The sequence below is a fragment of the Enhydra lutris genome, unplaced genomic scaffold (genome assembly GCF_002288905.1).
Source record: "Enhydra lutris kenyoni isolate GAN:26980312 unplaced genomic scaffold, ASM228890v2 scaffoldscaffold64, whole genome shotgun sequence".
Classification (NCBI taxonomy): domain Eukaryota; kingdom Metazoa; phylum Chordata; class Mammalia; order Carnivora; family Mustelidae; genus Enhydra; species Enhydra lutris.
This window is the reverse complement of record NW_019154148.1, coordinates 6,157,273-6,175,549: the sequence shown is the minus strand read 5'-3', so window position 1 is coordinate 6,175,549 and position 18,277 is coordinate 6,157,273. Positions and strand designations below refer to the sequence as shown.

General features: G+C 47.0%; 1 protein-coding gene across 1 annotated transcript in view; it reads left to right on the top strand.

The window, feature by feature from the left end:
* The first annotated feature begins 1,219 nt into the window (after positions 1–1,219).
* Positions 1,220–18,277, top strand: part of LOC111158908 (potassium calcium-activated channel subfamily N member 2) — a 147,859-nt gene continuing 130,801 nt past the window's right edge. The window contains exons 1-2 of the mRNA XM_022521232.1: positions 1,220–2,488; positions 3,117–3,212. Coding sequence (XP_022376940.1) covers positions 1,220–2,488; positions 3,117–3,212 — 1,365 coding nt within the window. The remainder of the gene's footprint in view (positions 2,489–3,116; positions 3,213–18,277) is intronic.

Here is an 18,277-nt window from a genome sequence, read left to right as displayed (position 1 = left end):
CATTGTTATTAATTTCTGTAACGAACGGTGCGACTCGGCCGCGCAAGGCCCCTCTCCCACCCCCCGCTGCAGTCGGGGCTCGGCGGAGGAGATGCCCGGGGTTTGCGCATCTGTGACCCGCCTTTGCTTTGTGTCTGTGATTTGCAGGTGGGGAGGAGGAAGAGAAACAGAGGAGGCGCTGGCGGCCGGCGGTCGCTGAGCAGCCCCCAGACCCTCGAGCAAGCCGCCTCTCCACCGCCGGAGAAGCCCGCGGACCTACCCACTAGGGCGGCCAGAGGGCCTGAGCGCCCGAGCCCGGGGACCCGGCGGCCGGGGGCGCCAGCCCCTCATGTTCCGCAGAAGGCACAAATGTGAGCGGGCGGTAGCTGGGAAAGCCCTCCGCCCCCGCCAGGGGGACCCGGGAAGCCCGCGCGGGCTCCTCCCGCGGACGGTGGGGATCCCCACCTCCGGCCCCGCCCCCATCCTCCCCCGGCCCGGGAGCTGAGGCGGTTAACCCTCTCCGCGCCGCGGCGCACTCGGCGGCGCAGCCAATCCCGACTCCCGGGCGCCGGAGCCCAGCGACTGGGGAAGATCGGGGCACGGGGCTGGCTCTGAACTCGCGGCGACCAAACCGGGGCTCAGGCCCCGGGTTTCTCCCCAAGCCCTGCTGCACAGGCGAAGCCAGCCGCCAAACTTTTTCTTTCCAAAGCGGGTGCCCCCGCAGTTCTTTGGCGGGCAGCCGGCGGCCCACTCTCCGCGGGACGATCAGGGAGAGGTGGGCGTGCAGCGAGGGGGCCGCTGTTCTGCAGCCCTACGAGGCGTGCACGCGGGCGGACAAGTGGCAGGGGTTCCGCACTGTCCCCGCGCCTGACCCACGGCTGGGGTGGCCCAACGTGCTGCAGTGCCCGGCGCAGGTGATCTAGACTGCGCGTCCGGCACGAGCTAGGGGGCGGCGGCGAGGGGGGGGAAGGAGGAAGGGACGCCCCTTTTTTCTCGCCGCCCCCCCCGCAGCCCGGCTGCACAGTCTGGGGGCTGCACAGTCTGGGGGCTCCCCATCCCCAGTGGTGCTCCCCGGCGCTCCCCATCAGCAGGTGGGGCCCCCAGCCCTCACCCCGCCCTGGCCTGCGCACCCCCAGGGTTCTCATCCTGCAGATTCCCTCCTCCCCATCCCTCTCTCTCACACACGCTCCCCTAAGCCTCGCGCGCCGCAAACTCGGTCTCGGTCCCCGCAGGTGATGTCATGCCCATTGTTTTGGTGCGCCCAACCAATCGGACTCGCCGCCTGGATTCTACCGGAGCCGGCATGGGCCCTTCCTCGCACCAGCAGCAGGAGTCCCCGCTCCCGACCATAACGCATTGCGCAGGGTGCACCACCGCCTGGTCTCCCTGCAGCTTTAACAGCCCTGACATGGAAACCCCATTGCAGTTCCAGCGCGGCTTCTTCTCGGAGCAGCCGCCGCCGCCGCGCTCCTCACACCTGCATTGCCAGCAGCAGCAACAGAGCCAGGACAAGCCGTGCCCGCCCTTCGCGTCCCTCCCGCACCCTCAGCACCACCCGCACCTCGCGCACCAGCCGCCGGGCAGCGGCGGCAGCAGCCCATGCCTCCCGTGCAACAGCTGCGCCCCCTCCGGAGCCCCGGCGGCGGGGGCGGGGGCGGGGGATAACCTGTCCCTGCTGCTCCGCACCTCCTCGCCCGGCGGCGCCTTCCGGACCCGCACCTCCTCGCCGCTGTCGGGCTCGTCGTGCTGCTGCTGCTGCTCGTCGCGCCGGGGCAGCCAGCTCAATGTGAGCGAGCTGACGCCGTCCAGCCATGCCAGTGCGCTCCGGCAGCAGTACACGCAGCAGCCGGCGTCCGCCTCCCAGTACCACCAGTGCCACAGCCTGCAGCCCGCCGCCAGCCCCACGGGCAGCCTCGGCAGCCTGGGCTCCGGGCCCCCGCTCTCGCACCACCACCACCACCCGCACCCGGCGCACCACCAGCACCACCAGCCCCAGGCGCGCCGCGAGAGCAACCCCTTCACCGAAATAGCCATGAGCAGCTGCAGGTACAACGGGGGCGTCATGCGGCCGCTCAGCAACTTGAGTGCGTCCCGCCGGAACCTGCACGAGATGGACTCGGAGGCGCAGCCCTTACAGCCCCCCGCGTCGGTCGGAGGAGGTGGCGGCGCGTCCTCCCCGTCTGCAGCCGCCGCCGCGGCCGCCGCTTCGTCCTCAGCCCCGGAGATCGTGGTGTCTAAGCCGGAGCACAACAACTCCAATAACCTGGCGCTCTACGGAGCCGGCGGCAGCGGCAGCGCTGGAGGCGGCGGCGGCGGCAGCGGGCATGGCAGCAGCAGTGGTACCAAGTCCAGCAAAAAGAAGAACCAGAACATCGGCTACAAGCTGGGCCACCGGCGCGCCCTGTTCGAGAAGCGCAAGCGGCTCAGCGACTACGCGCTCATCTTCGGCATGTTCGGCATCGTGGTCATGGTCATCGAGACCGAGCTGTCGTGGGGCGCCTACGACAAGGTAGGCGCTGCAGCCGCTTGCCCAGCCTTCGGGGGCCGCGGGGGCCGGACGCCGGGTGGTTGGGATGGGCCCTGGTGGGAAATCCCTGCCCGCCAGCCCCGAGCCTCCTCGGGACGGTGGCAGGTGCCCGCCGGGACGGCGAGCACGGCTCGGACGCTCTGCCCTGATCCTCGAGGCAACTCTACAGAGAGAGCCTTTCTGCGCGCAGCCAAAGTTCTGGAGGCAGTGAGTGCCCTAGCGACTTCGGGCACCTTAAATGAATGTTTTCAGGAGTCAGTAGGGGAAAGCAAGCCCTGTTGCTTTCCAGGTGCTCGCGATTTAGGAGGCCCCTTTCAACACAGAGCGCTTAAACTCAGGGATAACTCCCTCTGGGTTTCGAGAGCCAGGATCTGCGCTGGCATATGTCATGGCGCGGACCCTCTCCCTAGCCATCCACCTGCCCTCCTCTCCTCACTTCCCTTAGAGGCCAAGTGATCTGACGGATCCCACAGCCAAGACAGGTGCTCCCCTCATCCCCATCCTCTTCCTCTTGGGAGTTCATATTCACGGGCTGGGGGTGGTGGGGGGTCCTGGAAGGTGGTTCAGAGTGCTAGTTTCTTAAAAGTGCTTCTGTCTGACTGTGTTGCAGGCGTCGCTGTATTCCTTAGCTCTGAAATGCCTTATCAGTCTCTCCACAATCATCTTGCTTGGGCTGATCATCGTGTACCACGCCAGGGAAATACAGGTAACTTAGACTCCGCTATTTATGAATGACCCAAAGCGCAGCAGCCCGCCTACAGAAGCGCAAGGCAGCTTTTTCCAAACCCTCGTGTCCTTGCTCGAGGTTATAGAAGACACGCTGTAGTCTTGCCACAGCACCTGACCTGTTCTTTCAAGAAGTTCAAAACAAAACAGCCCAGCACGTAAACAGGCTGGGTTGTACTTGTTAAGCCCTTAAGATGTTCCCCTCTCTTCTTCAGGTCGATCTAGTTCTCCAAATTTCCTTAAGGCCAGTTAGGTACTAGGCTTCAGCTGTGGGGTAAGCGGGAATTCTTGCTTGATTGGCCTATCCCCCTGGGTGCGTCATTATGGACGATAGTGTCCCTCTCTATGTATCTTCTTCTGTAATGTAGCGAAAGAAGAAAATAGGCTCGTGATATTCCTAGCTAATATATGTAAATGAGACATGAGAAAAATCCAAACTCTTTACCTTCAGCCATTAAAGAAAAAAAAAAAAAAAAACTCCGCCCTAAGGTTAGAATACAAATTCTGTGTATGTAGTGGTTTGGTAGATTTTTTTTAGCTGCAATCATTACATTGCCCTTTTTAAAAAAAAAAGTCATTTAAGAGCAAAGGCCACTGCCCTGGTGAGCAGTCTCATTAGAAAATGTTTTGTTTAAATGCAGCCAGGAACTCTATTGTTGAATTTGGCTATTACTGACAATTTCAGAATACTTGTATAAAATTCATGGGTCGTCTTTGGAGTTGTTTGGTTTGCTGTAGCCTTCAGTCCAAGGAATATTAAGGGTTGTGAATTAAAAGAACTAGGCTTTTCGAAAATGAAGTAAGGTTGGGATTTGCCAGTTTAGAATTTACACTAATATGTATTTTCTGATTTTTTTGGGGGGGGGACAATTGTTGACTATTTGTTGGAACTTTTAAGCCCTTCAATTTAGGGTGCTTTCCATTTAAAGGCGCCATTTAGGGCGCCTTTAAATTTAAAACATCGTATAGAACTTACCACTTAAATAATTTAATATTAATTATGTTAAGTCAATGTGAGGTTAGTCATTAGCAAGCTCACACCAAATATGGAAGAAACCAATTTTAACTATGGTGCAAGCAAAACAAAGATGCCCATGACCCCAAAGGAGCAGGGAGAATGAAGTAAGACTTCGTCTTCCTTTCACATTTGCAAAGACTTTGAACGGTGTCATTCCAAAGGGAGAAAGTGAGCGAATGAGAATTAGAAAGAGTGAGACCATTTAGAGGTAAGTCACCCAACTGCCTTGACGAAACCAGGAGAATGCACCCTAGAATTCTAAAATCTTAATAGTTTACAGGGAGGTCCGTTGTAATTCGGGGTTTTGTGATCCTGGGCTTCTGAGATTCTCCGAAACATTCTTTCATTCATTTATTTATTTATTTATTTGACACACAGAGAGAGAGATCACAAGTAGGCAGAGAGGCAGGCAGAGAGAGAGGAGGAAGCAGGCTCTCCACGGAGCAGAGAGCCCGATGTGGGGCTCGACCCCAGAACCCTGGGATCATGACCCGAGCCAAAGGCAGAGGCTTCAACCCACTGAGCCACCCAGGCGCCCCTCTCTGAAACATTCTTAAGTGATACTGCAACGTGGCTTACCCATAATGAGTGCATCTTCTTATTTTGACTTCCAAAAGCAAACACTTAGAGCTGGGAGGACCAAAACAGAACGAATAGTCCTCTGACTCCGTTTACAGACGGGGAGCCCGAAGTCAGAATAGGGGAGTAGCTTGCCACATGGTACAGCTAGACAGGGCAGAGTGGGCCCAGGCCCTCTCCTCCAGCTTCTAGTCCAGATAGCTTCCTGCTGTGCTCAGTTACTTGCTCGAGGCCCAGAAATATGGACAATTTTTGGGTCCGTGATTTCTCTGTACAAATTTGGTTTACAAATAGGTTGAATTTAAAAGGTCACTGTAAAATCTTCTCAGGTATTTTTTAAAAACCAAGTAACTTAAAACAACTTGTTTTGTTTTGTTTTGCTTGGCAACTGGAGTGGTTTTCCTTCATTTAGTTGGAAAGAGAACTTGCTGGTGTTTTCATTGAGCATTAGTTTTCGTACCTGTCTATTCCTTCTGAAAAGCGCACAGCTAAACAAGCATTTGCCGGGGAGACATTGGGCGATAGTCCCATTGAGGGCAACGCGTCTTCCTGAAGACACTGACTTCTTAAGAATTATTGGAAGGTCCTTTGAAATAACTTACAAGAGTTTGCAAGGAGTAGCCAAATGTTAGGTATTATTTTTTTAAAGATTTTATTTATTTATTTATTTGACAGAGAGAGATCACAAATAGGCAGAGAGGCAGGCAGACAGAGAGAGGGGGAAGCAGGCTCCCCGCCGAGCAGAGAGCCCCATGGGAGACTCGATCCCCGGACCCGGGGATCATGACCTGAGCCGAAGGCAGAGGCTTAACCCACTGAGCCACCCAAGCGCCCTTAGGTATTATTAAAACTTTTTTGATACCATGTTAGAACTCTTGAAACTTCTAGAAACTAATAAAAATACAAAGAACTCCTATTTTTTACAGATTTTTCATGCTTGGAATTGCACTTGCTGGCTCATTTTGAGGACTATTTCTGTTGCACAAATGCATAGGTATTTGGATGGAAAGATACATAGCATGGGTGACAGAAATGAAGATATGTGCTGCTCCCCTAAAACTTACAAGCCCTGTGAATTTCTCTACCCTTGGGGTGACAGAAATATCCCAGAATGTTAGATTTGCAAAACTGAGTTTATTTTACATGATACATAATTTCTGTTGAACCAGCTGCACTTAAATTTCAAAACTGATGCTTGGGTAGTATCATTCAGTTGTTTTGGCTGTAGCGTTTTCTCTCCGTGTTTTCTCTAGGGGGATTTCTTTCCCAAGCTGAAGCTCCAAATGCTTATCTGAGATGCTTTTACAAAAGTCAAAAGTGGAAGAGGGCCAGATAAACTTGAGGACCCTGAACTAGAAGTCAGGCACCAGAAAAATATTTATTAATTTATGCAGATATTAGAGTCAGCTGTGTTGGCAAAAGAGTTGACCTTGAATCCCAAGTGCACAGGCTTGTGTATCTGTGTGTGGAAAATGAATGAAACATTGTGCCTCCCCACCTTTTCATCTTATTGATGTCACTGATGTAGGTATATTTCTTTCCTAACTTTTAAGCGAGAAGTCACTTCTCAGTTTACTATTAACAATTCCAAACATCCTGAGTAGCTGTGAGTAGAAGAACTAAGTGTTGCCAACCAGAGCCTCCCTTTGGAGGTAGCATGTCATCTAAAATGACATGTTTTTTTTTTTTTCTTTTTCTGTTTAGCCTACCAGCATGGTGATTGGGTAGCGAGAGCTAGCTAAGTGTGGCTTTCTGGGACATGATAGGATGTGTTAAGTGTCTTAGCCAACGTCCTGGCTTTCTGTCCCCTGGAATGGCTTAATGAAGCTTGGGGAGGCCCTGACATTTCCATGGAGAACCTTGGAAAGCAAGTCGGTGTGACCTTTTATAAAATGTTTATACACACTCTGGCAAAATAAGACAGTTCAGGTGAGTCATGGTCGGAAGTGCCTGAATTAAAATAGGGACATGAGGAGGCTTTGAAAGAACAGAGCTCAGTACATTGCAGCCTTGGTGTCCTTTTTCAGGACCACAGACAGCTCAATGCACCAGGCTTTAGTCTGTGCATTTCACTAATTACTTGAATGCCCTGCCCCCAACCAAAACTAAAGTCACTTTGTGTGTATGTGTCAGAACACTTATACAAAATCAGATTTAGTGGGAGCAGTTTTTCGGCTCAGTAGATGTTAGAGTTTCTTCCAGTAGACATTTGGATTTACTTTCTATATCCATCAGTAAAGCCAAAGCAACGACAAGAAAAATAAGCAAGAACAAAAACCCATCCGTGAATGAAGGATGAGTAAGGAAAAAAACTTCAGTAAATGCCTAGGTATTGTGGTCTTCCGACAAAGGAAGAGCACTCTGGGGATTGTTTTTATATGATTTGGAAAGGTCACTTGATACTTAATAAGTGGCTTTTTCTTCTCATGTCTCGGGTCAAATAATAGGAAAAACAGAATCATGATGTTCTCTCACTTTCCTTTTTGCCACCCCTCCTTCTCTGTGAGATTGGAAGTATGTCTTGGATGGGGCAAGTACACAGTCAAATACCCTTTAAGATCTTCAACATCAGAAAATTTGAATCTAGATTTCCCTTCCATCTTGTCAGTTTCTCATGCGGAAGCAATTTTAGTTGACATCATTGTGTAGTATTTTGAGAGAGACAAATACAGGATTCTAAATCGGGAAAGAAAGCCCCTTGGACCTTGATCTTCCCAGTTCTCATGGGATTTGGAAGAGGGGCTTGTACATACTTTAAAGTTAAACACGTTTTTGTTTGACTTTGTCTTGGGAACAATATAATTACATAATACTGAGCGTCAGAGGAAACACTGGTTATTCTTTGGTATCTCTTGCAATGGGAGAATTCCTTCTCTTCCCAGTTAGCTTTTCAGCGATGGAGGACATCGATCTAAAAGTGCAAGAACAGAAATTAAACTTTCTCTTTACTCATGCATCTAGGCCATACAAAGGAAGGAGTGAGTGAGTGAGGGCAAGGGCCTTGGCAACATCTGAAGGCTCTGATTGGTGTGGAGTGGAAAGGCACCCACTTAGTAAGACTCTGGTTTGCCTGTGGAACCTGGGAAAGGATGCTCACTTTCCCACTCCTACAGAAAGCAAGTAGATGCTTCTAGACTGTGCAGATAATATGGCATCTAGCTATTATTCTTATGGATACAGTAACAATACATATAGTAAGAACAAGCAGTACAGAAGAGTTTCAAAGAAACACAATAGTCGCATTCTCTGTCCTTTCTGACGACCTTTGCCTGAGGGGCATCTGCTTTGAAGTTTCTCGTAGACTCTTCTGGAGTTTTCAGAATTGAACCTTTAGATGTGTTTAGACACAGACAAACCTGGCTTGTGTTCACTGATAGATCTTGGAGGTTTTTCCTCCTCAGCACATAGAGAGACCTGTCTCGTTTTCTTTTAGCACCTGCATAAAGCCTATTTTATGGATGGGCTGCGGTTAACTCGTAGGCATTTCGAGTGTTCTAGATTTTTGCTATTATAAGCAGTACTACCAATGAACGTTCTCCTGTACTCGTTTTAAGCAACTCATTAGAGTACATGCCTGTGGTAACTATCCAGCAGCCAGATCACTGAATCCAAGGGCGTTTTTGTTTTCAGTGGAAAGGTGTGGCCCATCAGCCCTTCCAGAAGAGTTCACATTTCCCGTGTCCCCACACATTATTCCTCCACAGCATTGTTAACCCCGGATATTATTTTAAAAAAGGAATTTTAAACAGCTTTGGCTTTCTGAAGTCTAAAAAAGTTGGTTTGCCTGAAAAAATTTTTTTTGGAGAAAAAAATGAAGGAAAAATCTCATGAGCTCATAGGCTTATTTGCAACAACCTGTGATATCTGGGAGTGCCTTGTTCGATCTGCTGACAAATTTAACGGTCTCTGGACAGAGGCCACCAGATGCCCATCATTGCCACACTTTAGGTTTTTTATTTTTTGTTTTTTTTTTTTTAACTTCAAAAACTGTAGAGATGGAGGAAGCTGCAAAGTTTGAAGGAGGGTATCTTCAGTTGGTCTTTAGGTCTCTGCTCTTGTCAGCGAGATAGATGAGAATTGCGGGTTAGCTGTGAGACTCCAGAAGATGGGGATGTGGGAAATTTGCCTCAATGGCCTTGGTGGTTAGCTCCATGGCTGATAGGTCTGTGGCCAGTGGCTCCGACATTGGTTGTAATGGGACTCTCAGTCGCTTTGACTTCGTGTCGACACTGTAGTAACGAAATCACTCAGGACTAATTTTCCTTGCCTGCCTGTGTGAAGATCTCTGCATTATTAATGGGTGTGACGCTAAATAAAGTGACCCTGGTGTGTTTACAGAGCAGCATCGCAAATGAATGGAAGGGTGCAACTTCAGGTTTACTGCAAATGGGTTTCCTTGGTCTGCTCCAGCATGTTTCTGGGCCACGTTTCGGGCAGCATGGAAAGAAGGGCACCGTGGGCTGTTATCGTCCCAGACCATATCTGGCAGGGCACGCAGAGGGAGCCTGCACTGATTCCACCCCAGGAAGTTACTCATGGTCAGGTTATAAAGCAGTTTTATGGGGCTACTTGAGAATGAATTTCCATGCAAGAAAAAAATAATAGGATGTCTGCTACTTTGGGAGTCTATTTTTACCCTGAAACTCCTTACAAATGCTATTTATGAAACTAGAAAGTGCGTGGAGGGAATGATCTGGCCCAGTATCCCACCCAGCCTGGGAAATCCCTTTATGTCATCTCAGATAAAAGTGGTCACCCACTTTTCTGCTTGAACCCTCTTCCCATGATTGGCAGGCAGTCCCCTGTCCGAGGCCGTCTGTTCCAAGGCCAACTCTTATTTTTAGGAAGATTTTCTTTACGTTGAGGTAAAGCCTGGTTTTATTTCTTCCACACTTAACATTTTCACAGTTTTTGAGCTTTGCAGTTAGGATAGAGAAGACGATGGGAAGGTCCCTGGTTTCTTGTAACTGACATTCCAAGGATGCAGGGTTCAGGAGAGAGGCAGACTTTAAGCAACACAGTCCCAGGAAGTTATGGTCAATGTTATGAGGGGATAGAAAGGGCTGAGCTAGAAAATACTTGGAGGTATGGGGGGGGGGGGTTTCACATCAGACTGGTACTCAGGAGCGTTGTCCAAGGATTTGACTTTGCAACTGAGACCTAGAAGAAAAGACATTGTCAGCAACTGGCAGAGTCTGTGGGAACAATTTGTGCTCAGGCCTTGTGACCCAGAGGAGGTTCCTGTACTTAAACAAATGAGAGCAAACCGATGTGGCCTAAGCGGGGGAAGAACAGGAGATTGGTCCTGTGCAGACCGAGAGAGGATGCGGGACTCTGATATTGAAGGGTCTTGAGGCCATGATAAGGATTTGGGGATTTTCTTTTCTGCCCCCCCCCCCCCGCCCTTGACAAAGCGTAGGGTAGGGAAGTCATTAAAGAGTTGATTTGATTTAGAGCATGGAAGAGTCACAATCCAACATACTGTTTGGGCAGAACTTTTGCTGGTGTTCTGAGGAGACTGGCATGAAGATGACAAGGAAGGTCTTGACCAGCCCCATTGTAGAGAAAAGTGATGCTCATTTGGCTGGGTTAACAGCCGTGGGGACATGGAGAGGTCTGACTTGAGACCCATGTTGGAGGTAGAGCAGACTTCCTAGCATGGGACGGGATGTGACAGGTGAGGCCAAGGGAGGTCACAGAGATGGATCCAAGGGTTTCAGCTGAAGCAATGGCATATATGGAGCTGAGAGGGGAAGACCCACAGTGAAGGGTGGAGGATGTGGACGCAAGAGTTTGCATTGGCAGAATACATTGGAGAGGTTTCTGATTACACAGGGGAAGCTTAGGGTTCAGAGGAAGAGTCTAATGGAGATTTAAATGGGTGCCTTCAGCATAGAGGCTGTTTAAATCCACAGGAATTGATAAAGTCGTTGAGTGAGAATAAAGATGAGAAGAACGCCAAGAGTTGATCAGCCTGAGACATCTAGAGGTTGTGTAAAGGAGGAATAAAAGAGATAGGATGAATTTTCCCCATTGTGGAGATGGGCAGTGTTGTAAGGAGGGCTCAGTGCTAGGTATCCCATGCAATGAAGCCTGTTAAAACGGTAGAGAAGTGCCTTTCGGATTGGACCAACTGAAGGTCATTGCTGACTTTGAGGCACAGTTTCAGTGGAGAGAGAGTGACAGAAGACAGACTGCAGTTTCCAGTATAGCAGAATAAATTGATCTCCTGCCCCCTTCGCAGAATCACAGAGCAAACATTGAAACATTGGTTAGTTCCCCTTAAATGCCCTCCTAATTAAATAGTGCTAGTTTCTTTGAATGTTCCTGATCAGACTTACAATGTCCCTGATAATATTCATCTGTCCTTAACGGTTTTGCTGAATTCCCTTTTCCAACTAGAAAGTTAGAAAAGTACCCAAGACTTTCAGATGGGATTCTTACTTCCTTTCATCAAAGATGCATACAGGATACTCACCGTTACTGGTCTAAAATGGTCATTGCTTCACACGAACCGTTGCCACATAAGACTTGTAAAAATTTTTATTGAACTAAGTGTATGGCTTCACATTTACTGACCCTCTTCGGTAGCATCTGGGTTTCAGCCTGTCTGAGTTATTTGACTCATAATCCCAGTGCTTACTTGACAAACACTTGTTTAGGTACAGAAAATGCTGTGTATGGACTCATTAATAGAGTTGCTCCGTTGCAATACCCAAATTAGCATATAATTCTGTTCCAGAAATGTGATCAATATTAGTGGCCCCACCTGGTTTGCACACGGGCCATTGACAAGTTTAACGTTTCTCTCAGGCTCCTGGCTAAGCCATGAGTGTGGAAAATGGACCTTGGGAACCTGTGTGCAAAGCCTGGGTTCAAGGGCCACAGTCAGAGCTCAGAAGTAGGGCATTTTTTTTGCTCTGAGACATCTGCTCATTCATGATATTTGGTACAGCCTTTCAAGTAATGACAACCCTGTGAACCCTGACTATCAGCCAGCCCACGTTCTTCTACCAGAATGTCACGAGGACTGTCATATCCCTCGCTGAATCCCCGTGTTCTGTGAGAACTGTAATCTTGTGATCTCCCCGTCTGTTAGCAATATCCAAGACGGAAAAAAGACTGATGTACTTGTTATCTTAAGCATTGTGGTGTAGGCTTCGTGACCAGATGCCTTTCCTCTTAAAAATTTCATTTTCGAAATTTCAATGAGTAACTCTTCATATTAGAAAATTGGTAAAACCTGGAAAACACAAGAAGGAATCTTAGTGTCGTCTCACCACCCAGGGATAATAATTATTTGGTTCTAATGTATTTACACCACACAGTAAGTGGACATGGTATTTGCTATGTATCTGTAGAAAGAAATTTGGAATTCTTTTTCATGTGATTTTCTGTTGATTTCCCCAGGCCGTTACACATTCTTCTTCTTCTTTTTTTAAAAGATTTTATTTATTTACTTGAGAGAGTATGTGGGAGAGAGAGGGAGAGCATGAGCAGGGGAACAGGGAGAGGGAGAAAAAGATTCCCTACTGAGCAGAGAGCCCAATGCTGGGCTCCATCCCAGGACCCTGAGATCATGACCTGAGCTGAAAGCTATGCTTAACCGACTGAGCCACCCAGGTGCTTACCATTAAACATTCTTAATAGATCCAATTTTTCCCCCATCCTATGGCTGTAATCAATTTAATCCTTTCCCTTATTTGAGACACTTAAGAAGTAAAAAAAACCCTATTACAACTTTCTTTTAAGATTTTATTTTTAAGTAGTCTCTACAGCCAAGCTTGGGGCTCAAACTTACTCCCCCTACTGAGCCAGCTAGGTGCCCTTAAAATCCTTTCTATAATGAGTACTATCTCAAATGAGCCTTTGGGAGACTCTCTGATGATTTCTTAAGGAAAAATTGCCAAGAGAGATGTTACGGAGGTCAAGGATATTATTTAAGACATTTGGCAGTTTTTTCAATTGTCCCTCCAAAGTTTATAGCAGGCCTTTCATTTTTAAAGTGGTTACAGACCACCGCATGTAGTGTTTTCTGGAGCGTCTTGGTTTCATTTACCAGTATTTTGATGACTGTACTACCTCGTGAGTCTGGGACTTTCCTTCTCTGTCATTGGCCTTGTCTTCCTATGTCCCCGTGATCTTGTTTTCTAAACTGCTAGCTAACCAGGTTTGTAAAGGATATCCCTGTTTAACAATTAACGTTGATGTAGAAACAGTGTGAGCGCCTCTATTGGCAGATAACTTGTCCCCAAATATTCCCAGTTTTTTTTTAAATTATAAGAAGCTGTAAAAAATCATAATTTCTGAAGTTTTTCTCTGCAAACTTTCCCGCTGAGCAGAGGAGCCATCAGACTCTCCTTTGGGTTGTTTACTGTTTGTTCTGCAGCATTGCCTCCTGGCTTTGTGCACTCGCCTCTGGGGCCATTGTGTCTGGGCTCATACCCAGCTCTGTCACTAATTAGCTGTGTGACCTTGGACAAGTTACTGCATCTCTCTGTACTTCAGTACCCTTGTCTCTAAAATGGGGAATCTAGAGTGTCTCTCATCACGTTGTTAGGAGGATTATAGGATGTAATATATATATATATATATATATATTTATATATACATTATATATTTATATATTTTTATGTTTATATTTTATAAATTTGTATGTATTATATATAATTATATAGTTTTACATATGTAAAAATATATAAATACATATCATACATATAAATAAATACATATATAAAGATATATATAAATACATATATACTTATGTAAAGCACTTGAAACCCTCACTGGCCTGCGGTGAGGGCAATGTAGGTATCAGCTTCCGGTTATTGTTAAGTATTTTGGAGTTAGTTAGGGTAAAGGGAAGGAATTGGAGCCTAGCCTCTCTTGGGCTTTAGAAAACAGTGATTTCTTTTTTTGTCCCCCCTCTTTTTTACAAGTCTTATGGATGGGAACAGAAAAAAAAATGGTGGGCATTTGAATGGTGTTCATTAGTTTAACAATCTAGAATGTGTCTGTGTGTATATATATATATATGTATATATATATATATATATACATATACATATATTTATTATTATTATTATTATTATTATTGGTTTAACTGAGTTATTTACCCATTCCCTCTGGGCAAGTTGGCTCCCTGAGAAGGTAAGTGTTCATTTTGTCTGGTAGGTTTGAGGTCTATTAACAAGTGTTTAAGGACTATAATGTTATGGCTGACAGTGTTTACCAGAATAGCCATTTCCCCCATAAACCAAAGTAAGGCCGTTTGTGAGCTCCATTAACTCCTTCACACATCCAGGTCCTAGCTGATGGCATCTCCTCGTCACTAATTAGGACCCTGGTGACTTAAAAGAGTTAAGTGAGGTGCTCTGAAAAGTAAGCACAGGGAATCATTTGGATAATGGAAAGTTCTGGTGTTAACCCCCTGCTGAAAGGCACCGAGGTAGTAAACAGCCAAAGGCGGGTGTGTAAAGGACTGTAGTTGACAGCATTCCAGTCTCTCTTCACTGTAGGGCTACGGGATAGGAAAATCAAAAGCCCTTGTTCTTTTCTGCACTGGATTTGTCTCTGGCAAGAGTTTGATTTCGTACATCAACACTCCCCAACCCCGGTGCTTGGAGAAAGTGGTCTGAAGGGATGGAGAATTTGTGTATTATCAGTATGACAAGTAACATCTCCAAATATTCTTGGTGCCGTGGCTGGACTGACTTTTCTCGGAGACCTTGCATCTTCTCTCCTTTTCTATGTCAAAGAGTCATGAGTTGAGTCTGTGTTACGCCACTCTTCTTTTTGAACGACGTGTTATTGATGGGTGCACTTTGGATGTGGCTCTTTGAATCTATGAAACACACCGGGATTCAGACATGCTAAACATTGAACTGAGCTGTTGTCAATAAGTTTTGACGGCTGGTGTCCTATAGCACTGATTTGTCCTTTGCCTCTGTGGAATATTCCGAGCATATTTGCCTAATAATGTATTTCTCTGTACTGGTTTTATCCAGTAGGTGGTAAGAGGGAGTTGTTGCCAAGTCATCTGAGTACTGAGATATGTATGGTCACCGAGGTAGCCTTCTTTCCTTCTGGAAGCTTTGGTCTTCCAGGGAAGTTCTGTGTAGTAGTTGAATATTGGTTTTGACACAAACATACTGAATCAACTCTCATGGGTTTTTCGTGGTTTTGACCTTGGGTAGTCCCTTCCTGAGAGTAGCATCTACTGTCATGGGGGTTTGTAAATGCATGGGTACTAACTCTTAGGCTGCTTAATTTTTTGCTAAGTGGCTAAGGGACACTGTGTCTTAGTATTGGATTTATTCTTAAGGTCAAGGATTATTTAAAATATTGAAAAATAATCAGGCTGAATGTTATTGAAATGACATGCGTAATAGCCATGGGGTTTGTAATAGTCATCTCATGCTTTTTCCAAAAGCATATCTTCTACTTCTAGACATACACCCAAGCAAAGCTTTTGACTGAAAACCCATTTCTGTGGACCTAGCAATGCAATTTTAAGGCTAATAGTTTTGGCTTTTAGAAACACGCCGTAGGTTCGCTTTCATATTGCTAACTCTTCCCATAACTGGGGGAAAAGTTCTTATGTCAAAGAGCATGAGCTGCTCTCTGTTTCTGCAAGTGAGATTGACTTGAAATACAATTATTTAGTTGAATACGCTGTTAATTGAAAGCTTTAGCTCACTGCTTCAACCGGTGGCTGATGTTTCAGATGTTAATGCTGCTGTTGAAAAATAATTTCAACAGACCTTTTACTTCTTTCTCATTAGTATTTCAGTCCAGAACTCCACTATTTGTTCTCATTTGTCAATTTCAAAAAGGATGCTTAATGAAAGTGTATTTGGCCACACTTTCACAAATCAGCAGTAACGATACAAAGAGAAATCTCTAATTGCTTGTTTTTTTTGGGGGGGAGGTGGGCAGAGGAAACCATAGCACTTGTATTTAGGGATGAAAACTACTTTTAAAAGATTTAATTTACTTATTTGTCAGAGAGAGAGCATAACCAGGGAGAGCAGCAGGCAGAGAGAGAAGCAGGCTCCCCACTGAGCAAGGTGCCTGATGCAGGACTCGATCCCGGGACCCTGGGATCATGACCCGAGCCGAAGGCAGATACTTAACCAACTGAGCCACCCAGGCGTCCCTGACAACTACTTTTAAAAAAATTTTCTTGATTTGGAACTCACTGATTGATGGGCTCTTATAGATTCCTTATAACATTTTTAGAAAGGGTCCATCTTCTGGATTCTTTTTTTTTTCTTCAGCGTATCTTTTTACACACTCTCCTTTATCCTTTGTGATAACCACACCTATTTGTCAGTTGTGCTTTGCCTGGATTCTGCTTTATACTGCGAATGCGTTCCTTGGGTGTCCCTTGCACTGGGGGACGAAGACGCAGCCCACTCACTGTCACGTTCACGGTGTTGCTTAGTCTGATGCTCGGTACACCGATTGCTTCATTGACAGCTATTTCAAAATAATTTATCCAAGTCCGGCTCATTGCAGCTTTTTGTAACTGCCCACAGAGGGAGAGTGGATGTGTGTATAGTACTTGGTTCCTCTAGCCCATGTCAGAACATCCTTGCGGAGACCACACAGCGCAGTCAGTGGCAAATGTGTGTCCTGCAGGAAAAGGTCTTCTCGCCACCATTGGGCAGAAGCATACATGGCCACAGGGAGATGCTTACCGGGATGCAGGGCGGGATGAAGGCCCATTTTCAAGACCTGAATGAGGACGCATTGCCACAGGGGAACACATTCAGCAATTGCAAGGGGAGAGGCTTGGGAGGTTGGTGGGATGTGGCTGGTGAGCTCCCAGCCCCCTGTGATGTGTGCTCTAGCTGCATTCTCAGGCTGAGTGTGAATTATTATTAATTTGCTCATTTCCTCTGTCCTCTAGTGGTGTTGTGATGACCTGTCCATTTCCAGTGGGGTCAAAGCAGTCGATGATTTTAATCCTCTTTCTCTTAATCATGATGGGGGGCCATTCCAATGAAGTGCTACAAATATGTCCCTCTTGACCGAGAAGATAAGAAGAGCAGGATTTTAAAATTATCTCATTGACTTTGTTTTAAATTAGCCTGCTGGATCCCTTCTTTGGAGGAGCAGCCTTTGCTACCCAGCAATCCCCCAAGCCCCAGCTGGATGTGTTTACATTACCCATTGTTCTCCGCTCTCCTAGCCTTGTTTCCATTTGGGAATATTCTGGGGGAACACATGCTGTATTTTGAGATTTCCAGCCCAGGCAAGCAGGCAGGATTCCCTAGCTGACTCTGGTCCTAAGGGATGAATCTCAGATACACACTGATCTCTGATACCCTTGGAGGCATCCCTGCTGTTGGAGGGAGGACATACAGGCATACATACTATACAGGCTTACCAAGAGAACATTTTCTGGTCCTGGTGGGGCCATATCTGGCCGTTGTATTTATGTTGCCTATTAAAAAACTTTGCGAAAAGTAGAAGAGCCACTGCCTGGAGGGGAAGATGCTATTTGGGGAAATGGGGGCTGTCACGGTCCTACAGGGGTGCAGGTGGCAACACAGAAAGGAGCCCCCCCTCCAGAGGATAGGGTAGGAGCAGCCATTGGCAGACACCTTCTATCTAGACATGCGCTCAGGAGAAGCAGCCCAGGAGAATGGCTAAGAGTTCTACCTCTGCATCCAGACAGATGGGAAGAATAACGTGGCTTCACCCTGTATGACCATGGAAAGAAAACTGTCCCCCTCAGCCTCAGTTTCTGTGCCTGTGGAATGGAGATGATACTTGGACCCATCTCATTAGGTGATCTTGAGAATTCATTTAGACAGTGTTTATGAAGGACCTAGGGTAATACTGACACATTGTAATCAGCCATTCAGGAAACGCTAGCTCTATTTCTACTCTTCCATCATGACTATTACTAGGAAAAGACCACAGCGATCGCGGGGAGATGGAACCTAGAGTTTTGGAGGGTCTCCCAGTGGAGATGGGGGAAGGTAACGTATTTCAAGGCAGCCGAACCAGGTTCTGATAAGGGAGAATCTGGGCAGAGAAAGCAAATACTTGATTAGTTAAGTCAGGGAGGTTGGTAAACAATAGCCCCTGGGCCAAATGTGGCCTCCTGGGCAAGTCTTACCTGCCTGTTCCTATAAACAAAGTTTTATTGGAACACAGCCATGCCCATTAGCTCACAAATTGTGTATGAGGGCTTCTGCTACAGCAGCAGAGTTGAGTTGTTGCACCAGAGACGGGATGACCTGCAAAGTAAAAAATATTTACGCTGCTCATTGCTGTTCGGCCAGTCCTTGAGTTGGAGAACAGGACGGTCAGTGAAGGCAGGGAATGGTACACGCCGCAGTATTTCTTGTGCCTTGACATCAAAAGCTAGTTGAGGGGTGCCTGGGTGGCTCAGTCAGTTAAGCGTCCAACCTTTAATCCCAGGGATGCGAACT